This window comes from Erythrolamprus reginae, chromosome 6 (assembly GCF_031021105.1).
Source record: "Erythrolamprus reginae isolate rEryReg1 chromosome 6, rEryReg1.hap1, whole genome shotgun sequence".
NCBI classification, from domain to species: domain Eukaryota; kingdom Metazoa; phylum Chordata; class Lepidosauria; order Squamata; family Dipsadidae; genus Erythrolamprus; species Erythrolamprus reginae.
In genome coordinates this window covers 34,616,095-34,639,004 of record NC_091955.1, presented here as the reverse complement: position 1 = coordinate 34,639,004, position 22,910 = coordinate 34,616,095, and the positions used below count along the sequence as shown (strand labels likewise).

Below are 22,910 nucleotides of genomic sequence, written 5' to 3'. Positions count from 1 at the left end.
TTTGTTGATAAATGAAAAGGAAAGGAGCCTGTTATAGATCCATTTTGATCTTGTTAGGTCTCATCAGATGGACATACCCTTACTGGGATTTGAACCTGTAGCATGCTGCATGTAAGGCAGGATACTAACCTCTGTGCTACAGGTTTGCCTACGAATCAGCTTTTACCAGGATAGAGCCATATGGTTGATTTTCTGTCAAAATCGGGTATTGAGGGCAATGTTCCCTCTAATTTTTTTTTGGGGGGGGGGGAAAGTATGAGCGGCAGTCCCTTCGGGACTGTGCGGCACAGAAATAATAAATAAATAAATAAACAAACAAACAAACAAATAAAAAACCCACCCTGTTTTGCCTCAGAGAATTTCATAATAGGGCAACTCTATCAATTTCAAAATGCCACTTAAATAGTTGAGCTAGTTTCAAACTAGATTTTGATTTTCTTTCTCTCTTCCTTACTCCCATTCTTTTTCTTTCTCTTTTCCTCCCACTCTTTTTTCTATCTGTTTCTCTCTCTTCCTCTCTTCCTCTCTCTCTCCTTCCCTCTCACTCTTTCCCTCTCGGCTTCTGGGCAGGTTTGGAAAACTCTGAGTTGATGATGATTTTTAAGTGAGCAATTGCTCACTGCTCAGCTTAGAGTGAACTATGATTGAGGGTATAAATTAAAATTGCTTCCTACCATATTTGGGAATACCAGGGTGATTTCGACAGAAAATCAACTATGTATGTGTATGTGTATGATATAGATATACACTTTCCTGGTACAAGCTGATATAGGAGGCAAGCCTGTAGCCTGGAGGCTAAGGCCACTGCCTTACAAGGCAGAGGCCCAGGTTCAAATCCCACTACAGGTATGGCTACCTGATGAGGACAAATAAGCCTGAAATAGATCTAGTCTCCCTTCCTTTTCATTATCAGCAAAAATATTATATATATATATATATATATATATGTGTGTGTGTGTGTGTGTGTGTGTGTGTGTTTTCGTAGATTTTCATGGGTATATGTATGTAGATTGTTCTGAGTTCGGGTTTTGCCCCGTGTAATATTTTGAGTGTCTATGCGACGTTTCGGTGAAATCACATTCACCATCATCAGGCTGATGATGGTGAATGTGATTTCACCGAAACGTCGCATAGACACTCAAAATATTACACGGGGCAAAACCCAAACTCAGAACAATCTACGCATGTATGTATGTATGTATGTATGTATGTATGTATGTATGTATGTATATATTTGTTTTCGTAGATTTTCACGGGTATATGTATGTAGATTGTTCTGAGTTCGGGTTTTGCCCCGTGTAATATTTTGAATATTTAAATATTTCCATATTTACAACAGCACGAAGCTTAAAACTTCAGCCTGATGATGGTGAATGTGATTTCACCGAAACGTCGCATAGACACTCAAAATATTACACGGGGCAAAACCCGAACTCAGAACAATCTACATATATGTATGTGTGTGTGTGTGTGCGTGCGTGCGTATATATATATATATATATATATATATATATATATATATATATATATATATATATAAAATCCACCCCACTTTTGCTTTATCTCTAGGGTAAATGATTTGCTAATCTGGTTTGAAGCTAAAAATTGCCGTCTTTTATTTAGTTTATGGCTCACAGTCAATGCATTTAGATAAGGTTTCACATATAATAAGGTTTATACCATGAATTACTCAACACATAAGGCCAAAAGCAAATCTAAGTCAGTTGTGAAACTTTAGTGCAAAAAAATTAGTGGTAAAGCATTGTAATTTTAAAAAAATCATAAACACTTTTCTTTCCTTTCAAACTAAGCAGTGATATTCCTGAAATGATTTGTTAATATTAACTCTAAAACTATTTTGATTTTTTCTTTCGTTTATTTCAAATTATATTGCTGCATCCTCATTCAGATTTGAAAACAAATTATTTAATCAGTTATTAAGTCAGGAAGCGATCTTTAGTTATTTGAATGTAACTTTCTGAGGCAGCTAAGAATAGAAATGCTGGGGTTGTTCCTAAAACAAAATCTATTATTCATTTTTAACTAGAATGAATGAACTTACCGTAATCTTATTTTTTGAACTTCATATCTTTATATGAAGATTAGCTATCTACCTGGCATCTAGACAGAGAATTAAGCAACAATCTTCTATTTTCTCCCATGTTCTAAAACAAATACAACTTAAGTGAAGTCTTTATGGAGTTATTTTCACTCATCAGATCAACATTAACTCAATCAAAACTTTGTTCAAGTTCAAGGCTAACAAAGCTTGCTAAACATTAGACATCTATGTTTCTATGTTTCTATTTAACAGTGCATATCACCTATTTTGTGCAAACCTCGGAGAAATGCTATCACGAATCTCAATCAAAAGCATTAAGAGTATCAAACCAGGGCACATCAGCATAGAATGCATAATCACACGGGAAGGGAATGGCAACTTTCTAGAATATCACTAAGTAAATTCTGTTTAGGCTATGGCGTGAGCCATTCTGCATAAACATAAAACATGTTAATTTTTCAATACAAGAATACATTTTAAAATTTATAAGTACAAAAAATAGCAATAGTTTTCAAAAACGTTAGCAGTTCCTTTTTGTAATTGCTTCATGTGCAGAATAGATGGTGATTTAGCAAAATTAGTTTTACAGGAAAGGGAATTTGAACTCTGAAGTAGATTTTAATTGTTACATTAACTTAGAAGCAGTATAGGATCTTCTAGTTCATAGAAGGGTATTGAGCTAGCCTGGCTTTCTCCAGAGTCTGAATCATAAGGAGCATCTGGAAGCTCCATGAAGCTACAGGCCAGTTGTTCATCTTCAACATCTGATCGGATATAGCAGGAATTATTAGAAAATTCCTCTTCTTCCACAGTGTTAAAATCCTGGGGAATGTATAGCATCCCTGGGTAGTTCCTGCTCACTAAGTCACTTGTGGTTTTGAGTGAGATTTTCCTAAAGGCCATCAAATGCATATGAGAAAACTTTGAGTATTTGAAACGTTTAAACCCTAAAGATTCTATAGCAATTTTCCAGCTTTTCATCATCACAGCATGGCGATTCTGATGGGAAGAGTCAGGAGTGATAATAAGGAGCAATCCATTTAATACAAGTAGTTCATGGGCCTTTTTACAACATATCCATCGCTGATAGGGTGAAGGGAAGTAAGAAAGGAGGAGGGAAAAGACCACAACATGAAATAGTTCTCCAGGCAGGGAATCAATAGGATTCTTCAACTGTTTCAAAAAAGCATCAATGGCATCCTGTGCAAGTTGAAGAGGTTGATAAATCTGAAGGTTTAAAAAGTCACATTTGTAGACACTCTGGGGAAGAAATATAGATGCAATGATATACTTGGTATATAAGTAAATAAGATGATAACTCAGTTAAATAATTCGTAAAATCAGTAATAGAATTTTTCACTGATCAATTAATTACATTTTTATCTGGGTATATTTTTTAAGTTAAGCAAGTAGCATGCAATTGGTTTCAGGTAATGTAGGTAATGTAGGTGTAGTTAAATCCAATTATATAGCACATCACTGAGTATTGAAGCTTTAACCACACTATACTGTGGGAGCAAAAATATTTAGTCAGACACCAATTGTGCAAGTTCTCCCACTTAAAAAGATGAGAGAGGCCTGTAATTGACATCATAGGTAGGCCTCAACTATGAGAGACAACATGAGAAAACACATCCAGAAAATCACATTGTCTGATTTTTAACGAATTTATGTGGAAAATAAGTATTTGGTCATCTACAAAGAAGCAAGATCTTGTTCTTCTCTCACAGACCTGTAACTTCTTCTTTAAGAGGCTCCTCTGTCCTCCACTGATTACCAATAGTAATGGCACCTGTTTGAACTTGTTATCAGTATAAAAGACACCTGTCCACAACCTCAAACAGTCACACTGCACACTCCACTATGGAAAAGACCAAAGAGCTGTCGAAAGACACCAGGAAAAAAATTGTAGCTCTGCATCAGACTGGGAAAACTGAATATGCAATAGGCAAGCAGCTTGGTAAGAAGAAATCAACTGTGGGAGCAATAATTAGAAAATGGAAGACATTCAAGACCACTGATAATCTCCCTCGATCTGGGGCTCCATGCAACATCTCATCCTGCAGGGTCAAAATGATCACAAGACCAGTGAGCAAAAATCCCAGAACCACATGGGAGTGCTTATTGAATGACCTGCAGAGAGCTGGAACCAACATAACAAAGGCTACCCTCAGTAACATACTACACCGCCAGAGACTCAGATCCTGCAGTGCCAGACATGTTCTCCTGCTTAAGCCAGTACATGTCCAGGCCTGTCTGAAGTTTGCTAGAGAGCATTTGGATGATCCAGAAGAGTATTGGGAGAATGTCATATGGTCAGATGACACCAAAGTAGAACTGTTTGGTAGAAACACAACTCATCATGTTTGGAGGAGAAAGAATGCTGAGTTCCATCCAAAGAACACTATACCTACTGTGAAGCATGGAGGTGGCAACATCACCCCCGAGTCCTCAGAGAGGGGCACTATTCAAATCAAATCAAATTAAATCAAATCAAATCAAATCAAATCAAATCAAAAAAATGCTTGGGGGGGGGGTGTTCCCTGCAAAGGGACCAGTACGACTGATCCATTTACATGAAAGAATAAATGTATCATGAAGTTTTGAGTGCAAACCTCCTTCCATCAGTAAGGGCAATAAGTTGAAACGTGGCTGGGTCTTTCAACATGACAATGCACACCGCCAGGGCAAAGAGGGAGTGGCTTCATAAGATGCACTTCAAGGCCCTGGAGTGGCCTGGCCAGTCTCCAGATCTCAACCCTATAGAAAACCTTTGGAGGGAGTTGAAAGTCTGTATTGCCCAGTGACAGCCCCAAAACATATCTGCTTTTGTGGAGATCTGCATGGAGGAATGGGCCAACAGTGTGTGCCAATCTTGTGAGGACTTACAAAAAATGTTTGACTGTCATTGCCAACAAAGGATATATAACGGCATATTAAGATGAACTTTTGTTATTGACCAAATACTCATTTTTCACCATATTTTGCAAATAAATTTGTTAAAAATCAGACAATGTGATTTTTCTGGATGTGTTTTCTCATGTTGTCTCCCACGGTTGAGGTCTACCTATGATGTCAATTACAGGCCTCTCTCATCTATTTAAGTGGGAGAACTTGCACAATTGGGGTCTGACTAAATACTCCCACCTCCCAACTGTAACTTAAAGCAGTGGCTTTACATATACACTAGTAGAAACATAGAAACATAGAAGACTGACGGCAGAAAAAGACCTCATGATCCATCTAATGTGCCCTTATACTATTTTTTGTATTTTATCTTAGGATGGATATATGTTTATCCCAGGCATGTTTAAATTCAGTTACTGTGGATTTACCAACCACGTCTGCTGGAAGTTTGTTCCAAGGATCTACTACTCTTTCAGTAAAATAATATTTTCTCATGTTGCTTTTGATCTTTCCCCCAAATAACTTCAGATTGTGTCCCCTTGTTCTTGTGTTCACTTTCCTATTAAAAACACCCCTCCTGAACCTTATTTAACCCTTTAACATATTCAAATATTTCGATCATGTCCCCCCTTTTCCTTCTGTCCTCCAGACTATACAGATTGAGTTCATTAAGTCTTTCCTGATACGTTTTATGCTTAAGACCTTCCACCATTCTTGTAGCCCGTGTTTGGACCCGTTCAATTTTGTCAATATCTTTTTGTAGGTGAGGTCTCCAGAACTGAACACAGTATTCCAAATGTGGTCTCACCAGCGCTCTATATAGCGGGATCACAATCTCCCTCTTCCTGCTTGTTATACCTCTAGCTATGCAGCCAAACATCCTACTTACTTTTCCTACCGCCCGACCACACTGCTCATCCATTTTGAGACTGTCAGAAATCACTACCCCTAAATCCTTCTCTTCTGAAGTTTTTGCTAATACAGAACTGCCAATGCAATACTCAGATTGAAGATTCCTTTTCCCCAAGTGCATTATTTTACATTTGGAAACATTAAACTGCAGTTTCCATTGCTTTGACCATTTATCTAGTAAAGCTAAATCATTTACCATATTACAGACGCCTCCAGGAATATCAACCCCATTGCACACTTTAGAGTTATCGGCAAATAGGCAAACCTTCCCTACCAAACCTTCTCCTATGTCACTCACAAACATATTAAAAAAAATAGGACCCAGAACAGACCCTTGTGGCACACCGCTTGTAACCTGTCTCTGCTCAGAATACTCGCCATTAACAATAACTCTCTGATGTCTATGCTTCAGCCAGCTGCAAATCCACTGAACTATGCAGGGATTAAGACCAATCTTCACTAATTTATCTATCAGCTCTTTATGTGGAATCGTATCAAAGGCTTTGCTGAAGTCCAGCGAGGCAATGTCCATGGCACCACCTTCATCCAACATCTTTGTGACATAGTCAAAGAAATCAATGATATTAGTCTGACATGATTTGCCTTCAGTAAAGCCATGCTGATTTGCGTCCAATAAGTTATTGTTTTTTAGGTGCTCTTTTTGAGTAGAGTCTCCATCATTTTAACTATAACTGATGTCAAGCTAAATGGCCTGTAGTTACCAGCTTCTTCTCTACTGCCCTTCTTGTGGATAGGCACAACACTGGCCATTCTCCAATCCTCAGGAACATCTCCTGTTAACAGGCATTGGTTAAACAAATCAGTCAGGGGGTTAGCAATGACAAATCTGAGTTCTTTAAGAACTCTGGGGTGGATGCCATCTGGGCCCATTGCCTTATTTATCTTTAATCGTTCAAGTTCTTCTAAGACATCGGTTTCTGGGATCACTGGAGCTGAATCCATACAGCTGGAAGCAATGCTATATCCATCTATAGTATTATATTGTAAGGTGTCTTTGAGAAAACTAAACAGAAGTAGCTATTGAAATGGTCAGCGATTTCCTTATTTCCATCAATGCATGTATTATTCCCGGTACTAAGCTTCGTGATGCTGCAGTTTTTCTTCTTCCTATCACTAATATATCGGAAGAAGGTTTTATCCCCCTTCTTTACAGATTTGGCAATTTCTTCCTCTTTTGAGGCTTTAGCAGCTGAAAGCTGAAGCTTTCAGTCATTTGTCCATACTTTGGATTTAACTATTGATTAACATATTCACTTTCAACCTAACAACTATACTAACAGATATTAATCAAAAGAGAATTGTAAGATTAGCAATAATTGAATAAATAATACATTTTATGTTTTGGATTGTTAATATTTCATACCTCCACAGCTGGAACAATATCAATACCAACAGTCAAAAATTCTTCAAACTTCAAAAATGGATTAAAACAGCTGCCAACATCAAGTAATCTTATCTTTCCTGAAGGTTGTAGCAATCTGAATGGAATAAAAAAATTGGAATAACAATCCCCATAATTTTAATCGTGGGAATTCTATTTAAAATAGTAAACATGGTGCAGTTTCAGAATTTATGAAATTATTTTTGCTATTTTAAATATTTTAGGTAATAAGGTAAAGTTTTACCTAGGCTTTTATTTAAACAACAGATTAAACATGTCAAATTTTGAAAGATATGGAAGATTCAGTGAACCTTTGACTCATAACATACATATTTGGCAACATGGCCACCAATTTAGCAACTATGTGCTATGTTTCCCCCCCAAATAAGACCCTATCTTATATTTTTTTCCCACCCAAAAAAGCACCATGTCTAATTTTCGGGGGTGGACCACTGAGTCACCTCACTTGTGTGCATCGCCCCTGGCCTCTTTTTTGCTATCAGAAGTCTTCAGGAACTTCTTCATCTGGTAAGGCCAGCAAGGCTTTCCCCAAGACCTCTCTAGCCAATAACAGAGCTCCGGATTGATCCAGAGCACTGTTATCGCCTACAGAGGCCTTCAGGAAAGCCTTGCCAGCTGAAAAAGAAATGGGCCGAAGAGTACAAGGCCTGACTACAACTGTCCAAAGGTAAGTAGTAGGGCATTTCTACTACCTTCCATCCCCACCCTAGCTTAATTTTTACCTGTACATCCTGCAGTGGGCCAGGGTATTAATTAGGGCTTATTTTGGAGATAGGGCTTTTATTGGGTGCACATGTAAAAATCAAGCTAGGACTTACTTTCCCAGTAAGGTTGTATTTTGGGGGAAACACAGTGCATAACAAGAAAATCTGTTTTTTTAAAGTTCTAATATAAGAAGCTATTTGCCGAGCTACATACATACATATTACGATTATACAAGTTCTAACAAAAAAGCCTATTCTATATTTTTCATCTAAATTGGCTGCTTACTTCAGAATATTTTAATCCTATACAATATAGCCATGCCTCATGAAAGAGGTACTTAATCTATTACTGTCATGTTTTTCCCAATAAACTCTGAAAACTTTCATGTTTTTCCCAATAAACTCTGAAAACTTTCATTTGACAGTGGTAATATTTTTATTGTTGTTAGAAAGCCATAAAACCTATTACTAATATGAAAGAGTAAGTGGTTGTATAAGAATGTATATGTTTTATGAGAAAATATAAACTAACCAAAGCTAAGCATTTAAATCATACTGGTTTTAAATAGGAAATCTAGATTGCTCAATTAACTAATGTATTAAGCACAGTCATGTTCAAAAGTCTTAGAATAGAATAGAATAGAATTCTTTATTGCCCAAATATGATTGGACACATAAGGAATTTGTCTTGGTGCATATGCTCTCAGCGTACATAAAAGAAAAAGATACATTTGTCAAGAATCATGTGGTACAACAGTTAATGATTGTCATAGGGGTCAAATAAGCAATGAAGAAACAATCAATATTAATAAAAATCTTAGGATACAAGCAACAAGTTATAGTTATACAGTCCTAAGTGGGAGGGAAAAGGTGATAGGAATGATGAGGAAAAAACTAGTAGAAATAGAAGTGCAGACTTAGTAAAAGGTTTGACAATATTAAAGGAATTATTTCTTTAGTAGAGTGATGGCGTTCGGGAAAAAACTGTTCTTGTGTCTAGTTGTCCTAGTGTGCAGTGCTCTGTAGTGACGTTTTGAGAGTTGAGACAATTTGTGTCCAGGATGTGAGGGGTCAGTAAATAATTTCATTATTTATCCAAGTTAATAAATTCAAGGTATATTACAAAAATTAACTTCCTAGTCATAATCACATCACAATTAGACACTTACTCATCCATTATAGAACTATGGATTAAATTATCAGTAGAAACTTCCATTTTTGAACTTGCATGAATACTGATGGTTTGAATGCTTTTAGTAGAAAGAGCTGCTATTTTCTCATCTTTTTCCAGTGCTTTCCGTTTTCCACCATTTTGAAAATATTCCCGGGATACACTTAAAGAAAGGAAGATAGCTTTTTAAAAATAACAAACATGCCTATTACACCCGTGATTTAAAACATTGTAATTATTCCATATTACAATAGTGTAATTTAATTGTACTTCATCAAAATGCATATAAAATGAAGATTTAAGCTAAATGCTAAAATAATCACAGAAAATGTTTAATACTGTACAATTCTTGTAGTACTGTTTGGTATTGTACAAATGCAGTACTGTAGAATTGTATGGACCTCATTATTTCCCCCTTTATTCATTATTTTTCTTTCCTGTGTATCTTCAGTCATATTTTCTATAGCAAATTACTCTTTCTAGAAAATAGTATATTTCTCAAGTCATGTAGGAATTTTAAACAATGATTAAACTATCAGTTCTTTAATATGATTGCAAGGTAAAGATTATAAGTTTGTGATGGCGAACCTATGGCACGCAGAGGTCTCTCTGTGGGTATGCGCTCCATCACCAGCTGCTCTTCTGGTTTCCGGTGTGTGCATGCACACTAGCCAGCTGGTCTTCGCATGTGCCAGAGCTCCGGAAACCTGAAGACCAGCTGGCTGCTGAGCATATGTGCGCCCAGCTGGTCTTTGGGTTTCTGGCACTCCGCCCACACACTTGGGTTTGGGTACTCAATTCTTACAAACATACATTTAGCGATCAAAATTACTATGATACTGAAAAAAGTAAGTTACGACCAGCCCTTGCACTTCTGATTGTCGCAACATTCTCAGTCACATGATCACAATTCACGTACCTGGCAACCAGCCACAATTTAAAATAATTAGAGCATCTTGGGTCACATGATCATCATTTGCAACTTTTCCAGTCAGCCTAGAATAAAGCTGACTTCTTCAATTGAAGAAGCCAGATTTCTTTAAAGACTGATTGAGTCGCTTAACAATTGCGGTTATTTGCTTAACAACTGTGCCAAAAATGTCATTAAATTGGCCATGACTCAAGTGGTTGTAAATTGTGGTTGTAAATTGAAAACTACCATTACAAAAATCCTGTGTCTATTCCACAGAGCTCATAAAATAGGTTCACTAATGGCTTTATATACATATTATAAAGCATGCAAGCATACTGTATGGAATTCTCTAGGACATTACAAGTTCAGTACCACAGGGTAATGCACAAGCTCCAAATTATTTTTGAAACCAAATTTGCAAATAATTCTGAATCCTCATGACTTTCAATCCTAATTCACACAACTGGGTTAATAGGATATTATAGTCATTGGAACTTAAAGCTGCCAAAAGCTTACAAAAAATCTATTTTATTTATTTATTTGAATCCCTTTACTATTTTTATAGTAATTCAAGATGATGAATATAAACAACACATCTTCCTCCTCCTATTTTCTCCACAACAACATTGGGGGTGATTTGGGCAAAGACTGACTGGCATAAGGTTACCCACTTGGCTTTTATGGCTAAGGCGAAACTAAAACTCACTGTCCCACTTTTTAGCTGGCTGATTTACCAAATTGGCTTTCATCATACACTCAATCTTTCTTTTAATACAGATCTTTATATTAAGTTTTGTTTTATGCAGAATTTAAACCTAATACATATTATAGGGTTTTCATCATATTTGTTTCAGATTGAAATTTTCCATATTTAGAATTTCAACTCTCAAACAAGTACAACCACAAGCCAAGAATTGGTAATGTAGTTAAAAAACTAATGGTGAGCATCAGGGTTTTACAGTTTACTTCTGGTAAAAATAATGTTTTATTCAAGAATATGTGGAACTGGATTATCATCATTTGATTGCTATGCTTAGGCTAAAAAAAGAAAATTTGTAGTTGGTTGATAGTTTTTACTAATGTTTACATCCAATGAAGCTTTTCTCAAAAATGCCTCACAAATTTCTACTTCACAACGTTTTTTCTTTTAGACACTAATAACTTTCAGAACCCATTCAGCCATCCCTTGCAGAATGATTAGAAATAATCAAGATAGGCATAGGTTAAGAGTATAGGTGGATAGCTGGAGCTCTTCAAACACATTTTCCATACACTCAGACTGCAAAACACATCTTTCAAAACTGGAAACTGTATAGTATTCTCACTATCTTCCAAAAAGCCTGAGAAACATTTTTAATATTCTTTTAACATTTTCTTTCCTTAGACTATATAAAGATTTACCTGCAGCACCATTCAATGCGACCTTCTCCTTCACAAGTTTTAGCCCAGTGATTATCTGCCAAGTTTTTCATTGCCTCAGCATATTCATAGAGAGTTTCTTCATCCTCACAATGTTCACGCCATATTTTATCAAAGTCACCCACTAAACAAAAATAAACACATATAATATGAAAGCAGCTATTAAAACTTCATTGTAAAAGAAATCAGGTAGGTACAATATATTCCTATATATTTTCTACTTAACAAAATCCACTGTGTAATGTGATATTATAAAACAACTGAAACATACAATTCTACTCCTTCTCAGGCTTACTTGAGGATATATATCCATTAGGACATCAGCTCTTTCCCTGTGATGTTGTTCATACCTGAAATATTTTATGCCATAATTTCTGAAGTAAAGAATTTTTAAAAATAAAAGTCATTCCTTCACATTTCCTTCCCATTCTTGATAAAATATTTGTAATTCCCTAATCAAAAACACCTACTTTATTTTATTTTTTTGTCTTAGCAGGCAAACTGCGCATACCAAATTATTAACACAACAAACTATTACCAAAAGCACCATTTCTTGAAACCTCTCATCACAACAGCATAATTGACACTGAAGATTGTAAAACAAGGACGCAAAGTTTCAGGCTCAGCTAAGGCACTATTTGCTCAGATCTGAGATAGGGAGCTTGTTATTTCAAGGCATTCACAAATAACTTGACATAGCAGACTGCCACAGCTCTATTTGGTCTTCACCTGCAACCAAAATTGCCTGTATTAACAAAGGAGGAACATCACGAAGCAAATGGTTCCACTGAACAGTGTGTCTCTCTGTGTGAGAAAATCTACACACACACACACACACACACACCCTGCATGCATGCACGTGCAGAAACAGAAACACACACAGGGTGTCCACTTAAAACAAAGTATTATTTACATTATTTATTTCCCCAGTGAGGTCCACGTAGCGTTCAAAAGAATAAAACAAAACATTATTTAAAAAGTTAAGCATGAAAATTAAAGTTAATTGAAAAAATCTAAGAAGCGGAAGCAATTGTTCAGTACAAACAGCCAATTAAATAGGCATGTCTTCAGCTATTGATTAAAAGAAGAGAGTGGAGACGTAGGAACAAATATTGCAATTGGGAATTGCTACCTTGAAGGCCCTTATCATAACACTATAAATTCAACCCTTTTGTGAAAAAAAATTGGACCTCTACTTGATTTTAATATGAGTTGGGTGATATTGGGAGAATTTTTTTAAAAAAGTATTTGATTCCTCAAATATTAATTAAATAATTAATTAATGACTTCTGTGCCGTCCTAACCACAAGAAGGGCAGTAGAGAAGAAGCTGGTAACTACAGGCCAGTTAGCTTGACATCAGTTATAGTTAAAATGATGGAGACTCTAGTCAAAAAGAGGATAAATTAGCACCTAAAAAACAATAACTTATTGGACCCAAATCAGCAGGGCTTTACTGAAGGCAAATCATCTCAGACTAATCTCATTGATTTCTTTGACTATGTCACAAAGGTGTTGGATCAGGGTGGTGCCGTGGATATTGCCTATCTGGACTTCAGCAAAGCCTTTGATACGGTTCCACATAAAGAGCTGATAGATAAATTAGTGAAAATTGGACTTAATCCCTGGATAGTTCAGTGGATTTCAAGCTGGCTGAAGTGTAGACATCAGAAAGTTATTGTTAATGGCGAGTATTCTGAGCAGAGACAGGTTACAAGCGGTGTGCCACAAGGGTCTGTTCTGGGTCCTATTCTTTTTAATATGTTTGTGAGTGACATAGGGGAAGGTTTGGTAGGGAAGGTTTTCCTATTTGCCGATAACTCTAAAGTGTGCAATGGGGTTGATATTCCTGGAGGCGTCTGTAATATGGTAAATGATTTAGCTTTACTAGATAAATGGTCAAAGCAATGGAAACTGCAGTTTAATGTTTCCAAATGTAAAATAATGCACTTGGGGAAAAGGAATCTTCAATCTGAGTATTGCATTGGCAGTTCTGTATTAGCAAAAACTTCAGAAGAGAAGGATTTAGGGGTAGTGATTTCTGACAGTCTCAAAATGGATGAGCAGTGTGGTCGGGTGGTAGGAAAAGCAAGTAGGATGCTTGGCTGCATACCTAGAGGTATAACAAGCAGGAAGAGGGAGATTGTGATCCCCTTATATAGAGCGCTGGTGAGACCTCACCTACAAAAAGGTATTGACAAAATTGAACGGGTCCAAAGACGGGCTACAAGAATGGTGGAAGGTCTTAAGCATAAAACGTATCAGGAAAGATTACATGAACTTAATCTGTAGAGTCTGGAGGACAGAAGGAAAAGGGGGGACATGATTGAAACATTAAAATATGTTAAAGGGTTAAATAAGGTTCAGGAGGGAAGTGTTTTTAATAGGAAAGTGAACACAAGAACAAGGGGGAAAGATCAAAAAGCAACGTGAGAAAATATTATTTTACTGAAAGAGTAGTAGATCCTTGGAACAAACTTCCAGCAGACGTGGTTGGTAAATCCACAGTAACTGAATTTAAACATGCCTGGGATAAACATATATCCATTGTAAGATAAAATACAGGAAATAGTATAAGGGCAGACTAGATGGACCATGAGGTCTTTTTCTGCTGTCAGTCTTCTATGTTTCTATAGTATCTAGGCAATGCCTGAAACCATATCCATCCCACTTTGTGGAAAAACTATCCTCCACTGAAGCAGTTCTTGGTACCCAAAAGATTGGGGACCGATGACTGTAGATGATAAATAATAACTGGAATTGGGCCTGGTGCTGCAAAAGCAATAATGGTAGTTTAATTTCCAGGCCTCAAAACTCCCTTTCATAGTGTTTCATACAAATTCAGCTTCAGTTTGCTGGCTGCACCCACTTTCCTGGTATTCAAGCAGCTGTTATATACCTGCACAATCTCCCCTGATTAAGATGGTAAGAGGAGATAAGAAGAATGATATCAAATATCTCTACTATTACACTTGGCTTTATGGAAATACTGAAGGGGAAAAAAAACCTTGTGAGGTTGCCACTAACCACAATGAAGCCAAATAGAAATCAATAATTGTCATTCTTGTGATCCTAAAAATTTAAAAAAACCATAGTCCTGTTAGATCAGACCTGGGCAAGATGCAGCCTGGGGGCCGGAGGCGGCCCGCCCGCTGTCTGTGACCGGCCCACGGAAATTAGTCCAATCTGACCAACCAGGCTAAAGCCGCGCAGTTTTTCCAAAAGCCGCAAAGCGTTTCCAAAAGCCGTTTGGTACAGTCAGATGGCCTCGCCACCTGCACCCAGAAGCAAAAAGCGAAAAAGCGGCAGTTGCATCGTGCCTGTTGCTTGGCTGATGGCTCTGCCTACACTGGAGCACTCGCCTCGCCCTCTCCACCTTTCCTGTAAGTTGACTTAACCTTCTTTGGGAATTGAAGACTGAGAATGGAGGGAAGGAAGGAGGAAGGGAAGGGAGGGAGGGAGGGAGGAAGGATGGATAAATGATATTACTCTGGAAATATAAAACTATTAAATATGAATCTCTCCCCTTTTATGGAAAGCAAACGAGTTCCTTGATAGATAAAAATAGAAGTAGAAAGAAACTAGACAACTTTAGGATTTTTAAAAAAAAATGAAATAATCAGGTAGCATTATATGAATTGAATGAATTGTTAACTTAAAATTGGATAAAGGAACTTTCCAGGATCATAATGTTTCATAATTTGGAATTATAGGGAAGTGATAATGACCAAATGATTTCAGCTTTTTTCATTTAGCATGTGTTACCAGCATATGTATACTATATACCAGGGGTAGGCAATTAATTTATTATTATAATATAATTATAATATACAGTAATACCTCGTCCTCCTGAACCCGAACGCCAAACCTGAACTTCCGGGTTCGGTGTTCGGGAGGCCGCCGAGAAGCCCCCCGGCTGTTTTAAAAGATAACAGCCAGGTGGCGGGGTTTCCCAGCGGCCTCCCGAACCCCGAACCCGGAAGTTCGGCAAAAGTTCCGGTTCGGGAGGCCGCTGGGAAGCCCCGCCGACCGGCTGTCACCTTTTAAAACAGCTGGGGGGCTTCCCAGCGGCTTCCTGAACCCGGACTTTTGCCGAACCTCTGGGTTCGGGAGGCCGCTGGGAAGCCCCACCGCCCAGCTGTCGTCTTTTAAAACAGCCGGGGGACTTCTCGGCAGCCTCCCGAATGCCGAACCCAGAAGTTCGGCAAAAATTCGGGTTCAGGAGGCCGCTGGAAAGCCCCGCCGCCCAGCTGTCACCTTTTAAAACAGCTGGGGGGCTTCTTGGCGGCCTTCCGAACGCCGAACCTGGAAGTTCGGGTTTGGCGTTCGGGTTCAAGAGGACGCTGGGAAGCCGCCCGGCTGTTTTAAAAGGTGACAGCCGGTCGGCGGGGCTTCCCAGCGGCCTCCCGAACCCGAACTTTTGCTGAACTTCCGGGTTTGGGAGGCCGCTGGGAAGCCCCGCCGCCCGGCTGTCGTTTTTTAAAACAGCCGGGGGGCTTCTTGGCGACCTCCCGAACGCCGAACCCAGAAGTTCGGGTTTGGCGTTCGGGTTCAGGAGGACACTGGGAAGCCCCCCGGCTGTTTTAAAAGGTGACAGCTGGACGGCAGGGCTTCCCAGCGGCCTCCCGAAACCGAGCTTTTGCCGAACATCCGGGTTCGGGGTTCGGGAGGCCCCTGGGAAGCCCCGCTGCCCAGCTGTCACCTTTTAAAACAGCTGGGGGGCTTTTCGGCGGTCTCCTGAACGCCGAACCTAGAAGTTCAGGTTTGGCGTTCGGGTTCAGTAGGACGCTGAGAATCCCCCCGTCTGTTTCAAAAAGCGACAGCCATGCGGCGGGGCTTCTCGCCACCGCCGCCTGGTTCGTTAGAAGAAAAAAATTGGGGCTTCCGGTTTGGTGGAGATCGCGGCGAGACGTGTCTGGCAGGGCTCTGCCAGGCGAATCTCTTCTACCCCCTCCGAAGGTCGCAATTGCGATCGGATCGGGCCCGGATGGCCCGATCCATGAACAGGGGGCTCTCCTCTGCCCGAGGACCCATCGCCAGGACTCCAGAGGCAGCGGTTCGCCCCGCAGCTTCGGAGACGGGAGAACCGCTCCTCTTTGCTTAAGAGGACCGGCCAGCGCTTTCTCCCCTCACTCAGCGGGAAGAATAAAAGCAAAGAAGCGAAAGTAAAAATATCTACATCTATATAGAAAAAGAATATAGCAGAGAAAGGACTTAAGGTAAAAATCTCCATTCTGTTTCATTTTTAAGTCAGAAGATCGTAAAACTTTTAAGTAAAAGTTTTTTTTTTTCCAGGGCGAAAGTGAAAGTTTTTTCTTGTTTAAACCCATCCGCAAATAACAGCCGGACCTAATTTTTTTTTCTTCACTTTTACTTTTCCATTTTGAACGTGAGCTTGGGAATCTACAAAATAATTTTCTGACTTTATGCTTTAACAAAATAGTTTAAATTTGATATGACTATTTAGAAAATTTTAACTGCTAAAGAAAATTTCTAGTGATGAACAGAATCTGTTCTTGATAGACTTTTAAAATCATAATCTTCTGGACTTAATTTCTGAAGCGGAGGAACACAGTCTTGCTGCCTTTTTTTTTTTCTTGCTGCCTATTTTCACAACATGAATAACTTAATAATCATGAATTAAATGGAACCTAGAAGAGATTGAAATTACTTTTTTCTTGGATTACTTATTGTTGGATTAACCTATTTGGAATACTTGCTGAGCCTTTTGGACTATTTGCTGACATCTTTTGGATTATTGCTGACACCTTTTGGATTATTTGCTGAGAACTCTTTGGTTTAACATCTGCCTGCTGCACGAAAATTAACTTGACTCCATCTTGGGATCTCTTTCTTTGTTCTTTGCTCCTGTCTTGAATTTGGAAAATAAACTGACTCCATCTTGAACACAAGCAAGCTTTGGAATTGCTTTACTCCTTGAATTTTGAATTGAAATCAAATATAACTTTACCCTTTGAGATTTGGATCTTCATTTCTACTTCATAGCAAAATTACAGGATTTATAAGAAGAACTAAAGTATACAATACTGTTATTGTGTCTTTGAATAATTATTTGGTTTTTTCCCTGATTTTTCTTTGACTTTCTTCCTTACATTTTTATTACTAGAAGAAGTTTGGTTTGAACTATATGCATTGTTAAAACCTTGGGTTCCTGCTCTATTCTAAATAGTTGAACTAAAATACCACCCTCCTTCTTTTTCTTTTTGAACAATTCTTTTTACTTCACTTTTTCCCCTTTTCTTTTTTTCTTCCCTCCTCCTAAAGTCTTTTCTTCCAAAAAACTTTTTTTTCTTCTCTTTCTTTTGTCTTCTATATACAGTTGATATTCCTTCTCTTCTTTCATTTTCTGTCCTCCTTTTACTTGAAAAGGCTAATACTTGTTTTTTCTTCCCTGTGGCACTAAACAATAATATTTCTTTTTTCTCTTCTTCTTTTGAACTTTGTCATGAATTGAATTGTTATTGAATTGGTATAGTCATATTATAAGGGAAACAAAATATATTGAATAGATTTGGAATTTATAGTAATTTCTTTTCCTTTTCACTATATATAAAATTGAAACTAACCTTAAAATTTGAAATAGTGGATTCTAATTTGATAATGTCCCACACCTCAACTTTTGTTAAAACAACAAAGAAACAAACAACACCAACTACTCTATCTCCACAAGTGTCACCGCATTCTTCTCCTTCGCATCAAGTGCTAACCATGTCTACCAAAGACAAAGACAAAGACAAAACAATGCAGTCCAATATTGCAACTATTCATGAGACTTTGAATGCTTTGAAGGACTTTATGGTCAAATCACAAGAAGATGCCACTCAACAAAGAGAGGCCATAAAGGAGGAGGCAACACAACAAAGAGAAGCCATAAAGGAGGAGGCAACACAACAAAGAGAAGCCATAAAAGCTGACTTGGCAGAATTTAAAGTGGAGATGGCTCAAATGAAAGCTGATATGGGCGAGATGAAAGATCAGATAAAGCAGATTCAACAAACTCTTCAAGAAAGTGATGACCGAGTTAAAAAAGTTGAAGAGCAAGCTGACAAAAATGAGAAAAGAATGGAGTATCTTGAAGGGAGAGCTGATGAAAGATACAAAAGATATGATGAATCTATCATCCAGCTGGAGATGCAACGAGCTTCGTACGGACTTCGATTTCAGAATATAAAAGAGGAAAAAGATGAAGACTTAAAAACGACTATGGCGGAAATCATTGGAGGTATACTTCAAGAGGACCCCATGGCTTTACAGAAAGAAATCGATGAAGTATACCGAATTTCGAATAGCTATATCCGTCGACACAACCTCCCAAGAGAGATACATATTAAATTCACAAGAAAGGCGTTGCGAGATGAGATACTTCATTATTCAAGAAACTCCCCGCCTCAACGACATGGAGTAGAAATAAAGATATTAAAACAAGTTCCAAGAAGTGTCAGAGAAAACAGAAGAGATTACCACTTTTTAACCAAAATCTTGATTAAAGAAAATATCACTTACCGTTGGCTTATTCCACAAGGACTTTCTCTGACATGGCGCTCTACAAGGTACAAACTGGAAAACGTAGATCAAGCTATGTTCTTTCTTGAACAGAGTGGTTTGGGCCACTCCGACCATGCAAGTAAGCAACTAGTGGTCCAATTACAACCAGCTCAACAGCAACCAGGGGAAAAATCACTAATTCAGCAAGAAGAAAACCTGGGGGCAACTGCCCAAGTAATAGAGCAGGACCAAGGCTCTAGAAGAGTTCAACCTCAGCGAGAAACCAAAAAACCTATTAAATGACAACGAATAAAGACTTGAAAATCTTTTCCGTAAATGTTAATGGACTTAACGAACCAAGAAAAAGGAAGCAAATTTTTTCCAAAATCAGAAACCAAAATGTTCAGATTGCAATACTACAAGAAGTTCATATTAAAAAAGATAACCAAAAATTACTGTTGAATCCCAAAATTGGAAAAATGTATGCTGCATTAGCAGACCAAAAAAAAAGAGGTGTAGTGATGTATGTCAAGAATTCTATAAATTCCAAACAAATATATAAGGATAAAGAGGGCAGGATATTGATTGTACAAGTAGACATTGAACCCAGACCTCTAGTGGTTGTTTCTATTTATGCCCCCAATGAAGACCAAATGACATTCTATAAAAATTTACACCAAATAATAACAGATTTAGCTATTGATAATCTATTGATAATAGGTGACTTTAATGCTATCGCGAATAGACAATTAGACCACTCAGGAGGGGGAGGTAATAAAAAAAGGGGAAAAGGCAAAAAAACAAGAAGAAACTTGCTACCCAGTACTTTTCAAAAAATGAAAGCGGAACTATTATTAAGCGATATTTGGAGGGAAAGACACCCTCTCAAAAGGCAATTTACCTTTTATTCCAATCCTCACAAAATTTGGACGAGAATTGACATGTTATGGGCACCAAAAACAGTGGCAGAACAAATAAGAGAAGTCGAGATAGACGTTAATACATGGGCCGATCATAATCCAATAGTGGTCTATATGACGATGAATAATAAACAGAACAATTGGCGGATGAACAGGTATATATTAAACGACAAGAAATATAAGGATTGGATTGAAAAGGAATTAAAAATATTTTTTGAAATTAATAAAACATCAGATACTACTCCACAGAACTTATGGGATACAGTTAAAGCGTACATAAGAGGTTTAACAATATCTTATACAGCAAAATACAATAAGGAAAAGAAATTAGAGTATTTACAATTAACAAACGAATTAAAACAATTAGAATCCTTATCGCAGCAACATACTAAGAATAGAGATCTAAAGACAGAAATAAACGTAATTAAACATAAAATTAGAGTTATAGAACAAAACCAACTAACTGAAAAGATTAAAAGAGCAAAGCAACAATATTTTGAATATGCAAATAAACCTGGCAGATGGCTAGCGTATAAACTTAGAAAACAGAGTCAATCAAAATTAATCCAAAAATTAGAAGATAAAGATGGTAAAATAAAATTCGATACAGAAGGTAAGGCAGACATTGTGTATAATTTTTACAAGGAATTATATGCTAAAGATCATGTCATTGAAGATGAAGTTTTTAATTATTTAGAGGCTTCAAATTTACCACAAATAACAGAAGATCAACAGGCTACCATGGATGGACCAATAACAATGGAGGAACTCCTAATAACAATTAAAAAACAGAAAAGCAACAAGGCCACAGGCCCAGATGCCATACCTGCAGAATGGTACAAGATAGATAATGAAACAATAAGAAATCATATGTTAGAAACTTTTAATTTCTGTAGACTTGATGGAAAAATTCCTAAATCTTGGTCAGAATCACTGACAACCTTAATACATAAACAGGGTACAGAACCAGAAAAAATTAAAAATTATAGGCCTATATCACTATTAAATGTAGACTATAAGATTTTTATTGCCATTTATGCAGAGAGACTCAAAGGAGTTATAAATGGAATAATACACCAAGACCAAAATGGGTTTCTTCCAGGGAGACAAATTAAAAATAATATTAGAACTGTAATAAATATACTAGAGTACTATGAACAACACCCAGATAAGATGGCATCTTTAATGTTTTTGGATGCTCAAAAAGCCTTCGACAACGTTAATTGGATATTTATAAAAATGCAATTAAATAAAATGAGATTTGGCCCAAAATTTGTTAATCTAATAGATACCATATATTCAAAACAAACAACGAATATAATATTGAATAATAGTCAATTACCAATACTTGATATAAATAAGGGAGTTCGCCAAGGATGTCCTATATCACCATTGTTATTTATTATGACCCTTGAAACCTTATTAATTAAAATAAGAGCGGACCCCAGAATAAAAGGTTTAACCGTAGGAGATGAAATCTATAAACTCCAGGCCTTTGCAGATGATCTAATGTTTATAATTGAAGAACCGACTACAACAGTTCCTACTTTATTACAAACCATTGAACAATATGGAAACGTAGCAGGTTTAAAGATAAACAAAAACAAAACACATTACTTGACTAAAAATATGAACAAAACACTAGAAACTAAATTAGCAACTATTTCTGGAATAAAGACTGTAAAAAAGGTAAAATATTTAGGAATAAATTTAACAGCGAAAACAATAACATTAAAAAATGATAATTATATGAAATTGTTAGCAGAAATTAAAAAAGACTTAGCAACCTGGAACAATTTGAAAATATCTTTCTTAGGAAGAATTGCAACAATTAAGATGAATATTTTACCCAAGGTCTTATTTCTTTTTCAGACAATACCAATAAACCCAGGGGGTATCTTTTTAAAAACTTTAACCAACTTAGTTAAAAAATTTATATGGCAAGGTAAAAAAGCAAGGATAAAAATGAATTGCTTAGAAGATATCAAAGAAAGAGGAGGATTTGGCCTTCCAAATTGGAAATTATACTATCAGGCCGCCGCACTAACATGGCTTAGAGATTGGATAATCTTAGATAATAAAAGAACACTCGAACTAGAAGGACATGATTTAATGCTTGGATGGCACGCATTTTTATGGTATGATAAGGACAAAAACCATTCATACTTTAAAAGGCATACATTAAGGAAATACTTACTAGAAGTATGGAAAGATATAAAGAAGAATCATTTCTTAAGCATCCCAGATTGGTTAGCCCCCTTAGAAGCAATAACGCATCCAAAGTCTATAAAGGACAAGAAAATGACTCATAGATATAAAGAACTATTAAATGATCAGATGAAGCTTAAATCTAGAATTGAACTACAAGAAGAAGGGATAATAATAGATTGGTGGCACTATGCCCAGATCCGATCTAGATATCAGAAGGATAAAACTCTTTACATTTTTAATAAAAGTAAGAATTCTTTAACTACCTTAATAACCACTAACTCTACAAAAATGATAGGGAAAATATATAAACTACTTATTGCTCATAAAAATATAGAGTTGACTTTAAAAGATACTATGATAAGATGGTGTAGAAATATTGGTAAGGAAATAGATATAGACACTTGGGAGAAAGTCTGGATTAATAATTGGAAAATGACTAAATCAGTTTCCTTAAAAGAAAACCAAATCAAAATGTTCTATAGATGGCATCTCCCACCAAATAGGATAGCAAAAATGTTTCCTAAAACATCCCCAATATGTTGGAAATGTAAGAAGGAAATAGGAACTTACTATCATCAATGGTGGACATGTAGCAAAGCAAAACTATATTGGAAGATGATTGAAAAAATATTAAAAGAAATAATAAAACAAGATATAGATAATACCCCGGAATTTTATCTATTAGGTGTCACAACCCAGATCTATAAGAAAGAAATTTTTTATTTAATCATACATATATTAACCGCGGCTAGAATAATATATG

At 36.9% G+C, this 22,910-nt stretch overlaps 1 protein-coding gene across 1 annotated transcript in view; it reads right to left on the bottom strand.

Annotated features, from left to right (window-relative positions):
- Positions 1-1,591: 1,591 nt before the first annotated feature.
- SAMTOR (S-adenosylmethionine sensor upstream of mTORC1) overlaps positions 1,592-22,910 on the bottom strand; it is a 60,380-nt gene continuing 39,061 nt past the window's right edge. The window contains exons 2-5 of the mRNA XM_070755494.1: positions 11,494-11,635; positions 9,178-9,342; positions 7,266-7,380; positions 1,592-3,322 (exon numbers count right to left, since the gene is read on the bottom strand). Of these exons, the coding sequence (XP_070611595.1) occupies positions 2,693-3,322; positions 7,266-7,380; positions 9,178-9,342; positions 11,494-11,635 (1,052 nt within the window). The 3' untranslated portion in view covers positions 1,592-2,692. The remainder of the gene's footprint in view (positions 3,323-7,265; positions 7,381-9,177; positions 9,343-11,493; positions 11,636-22,910) is intronic.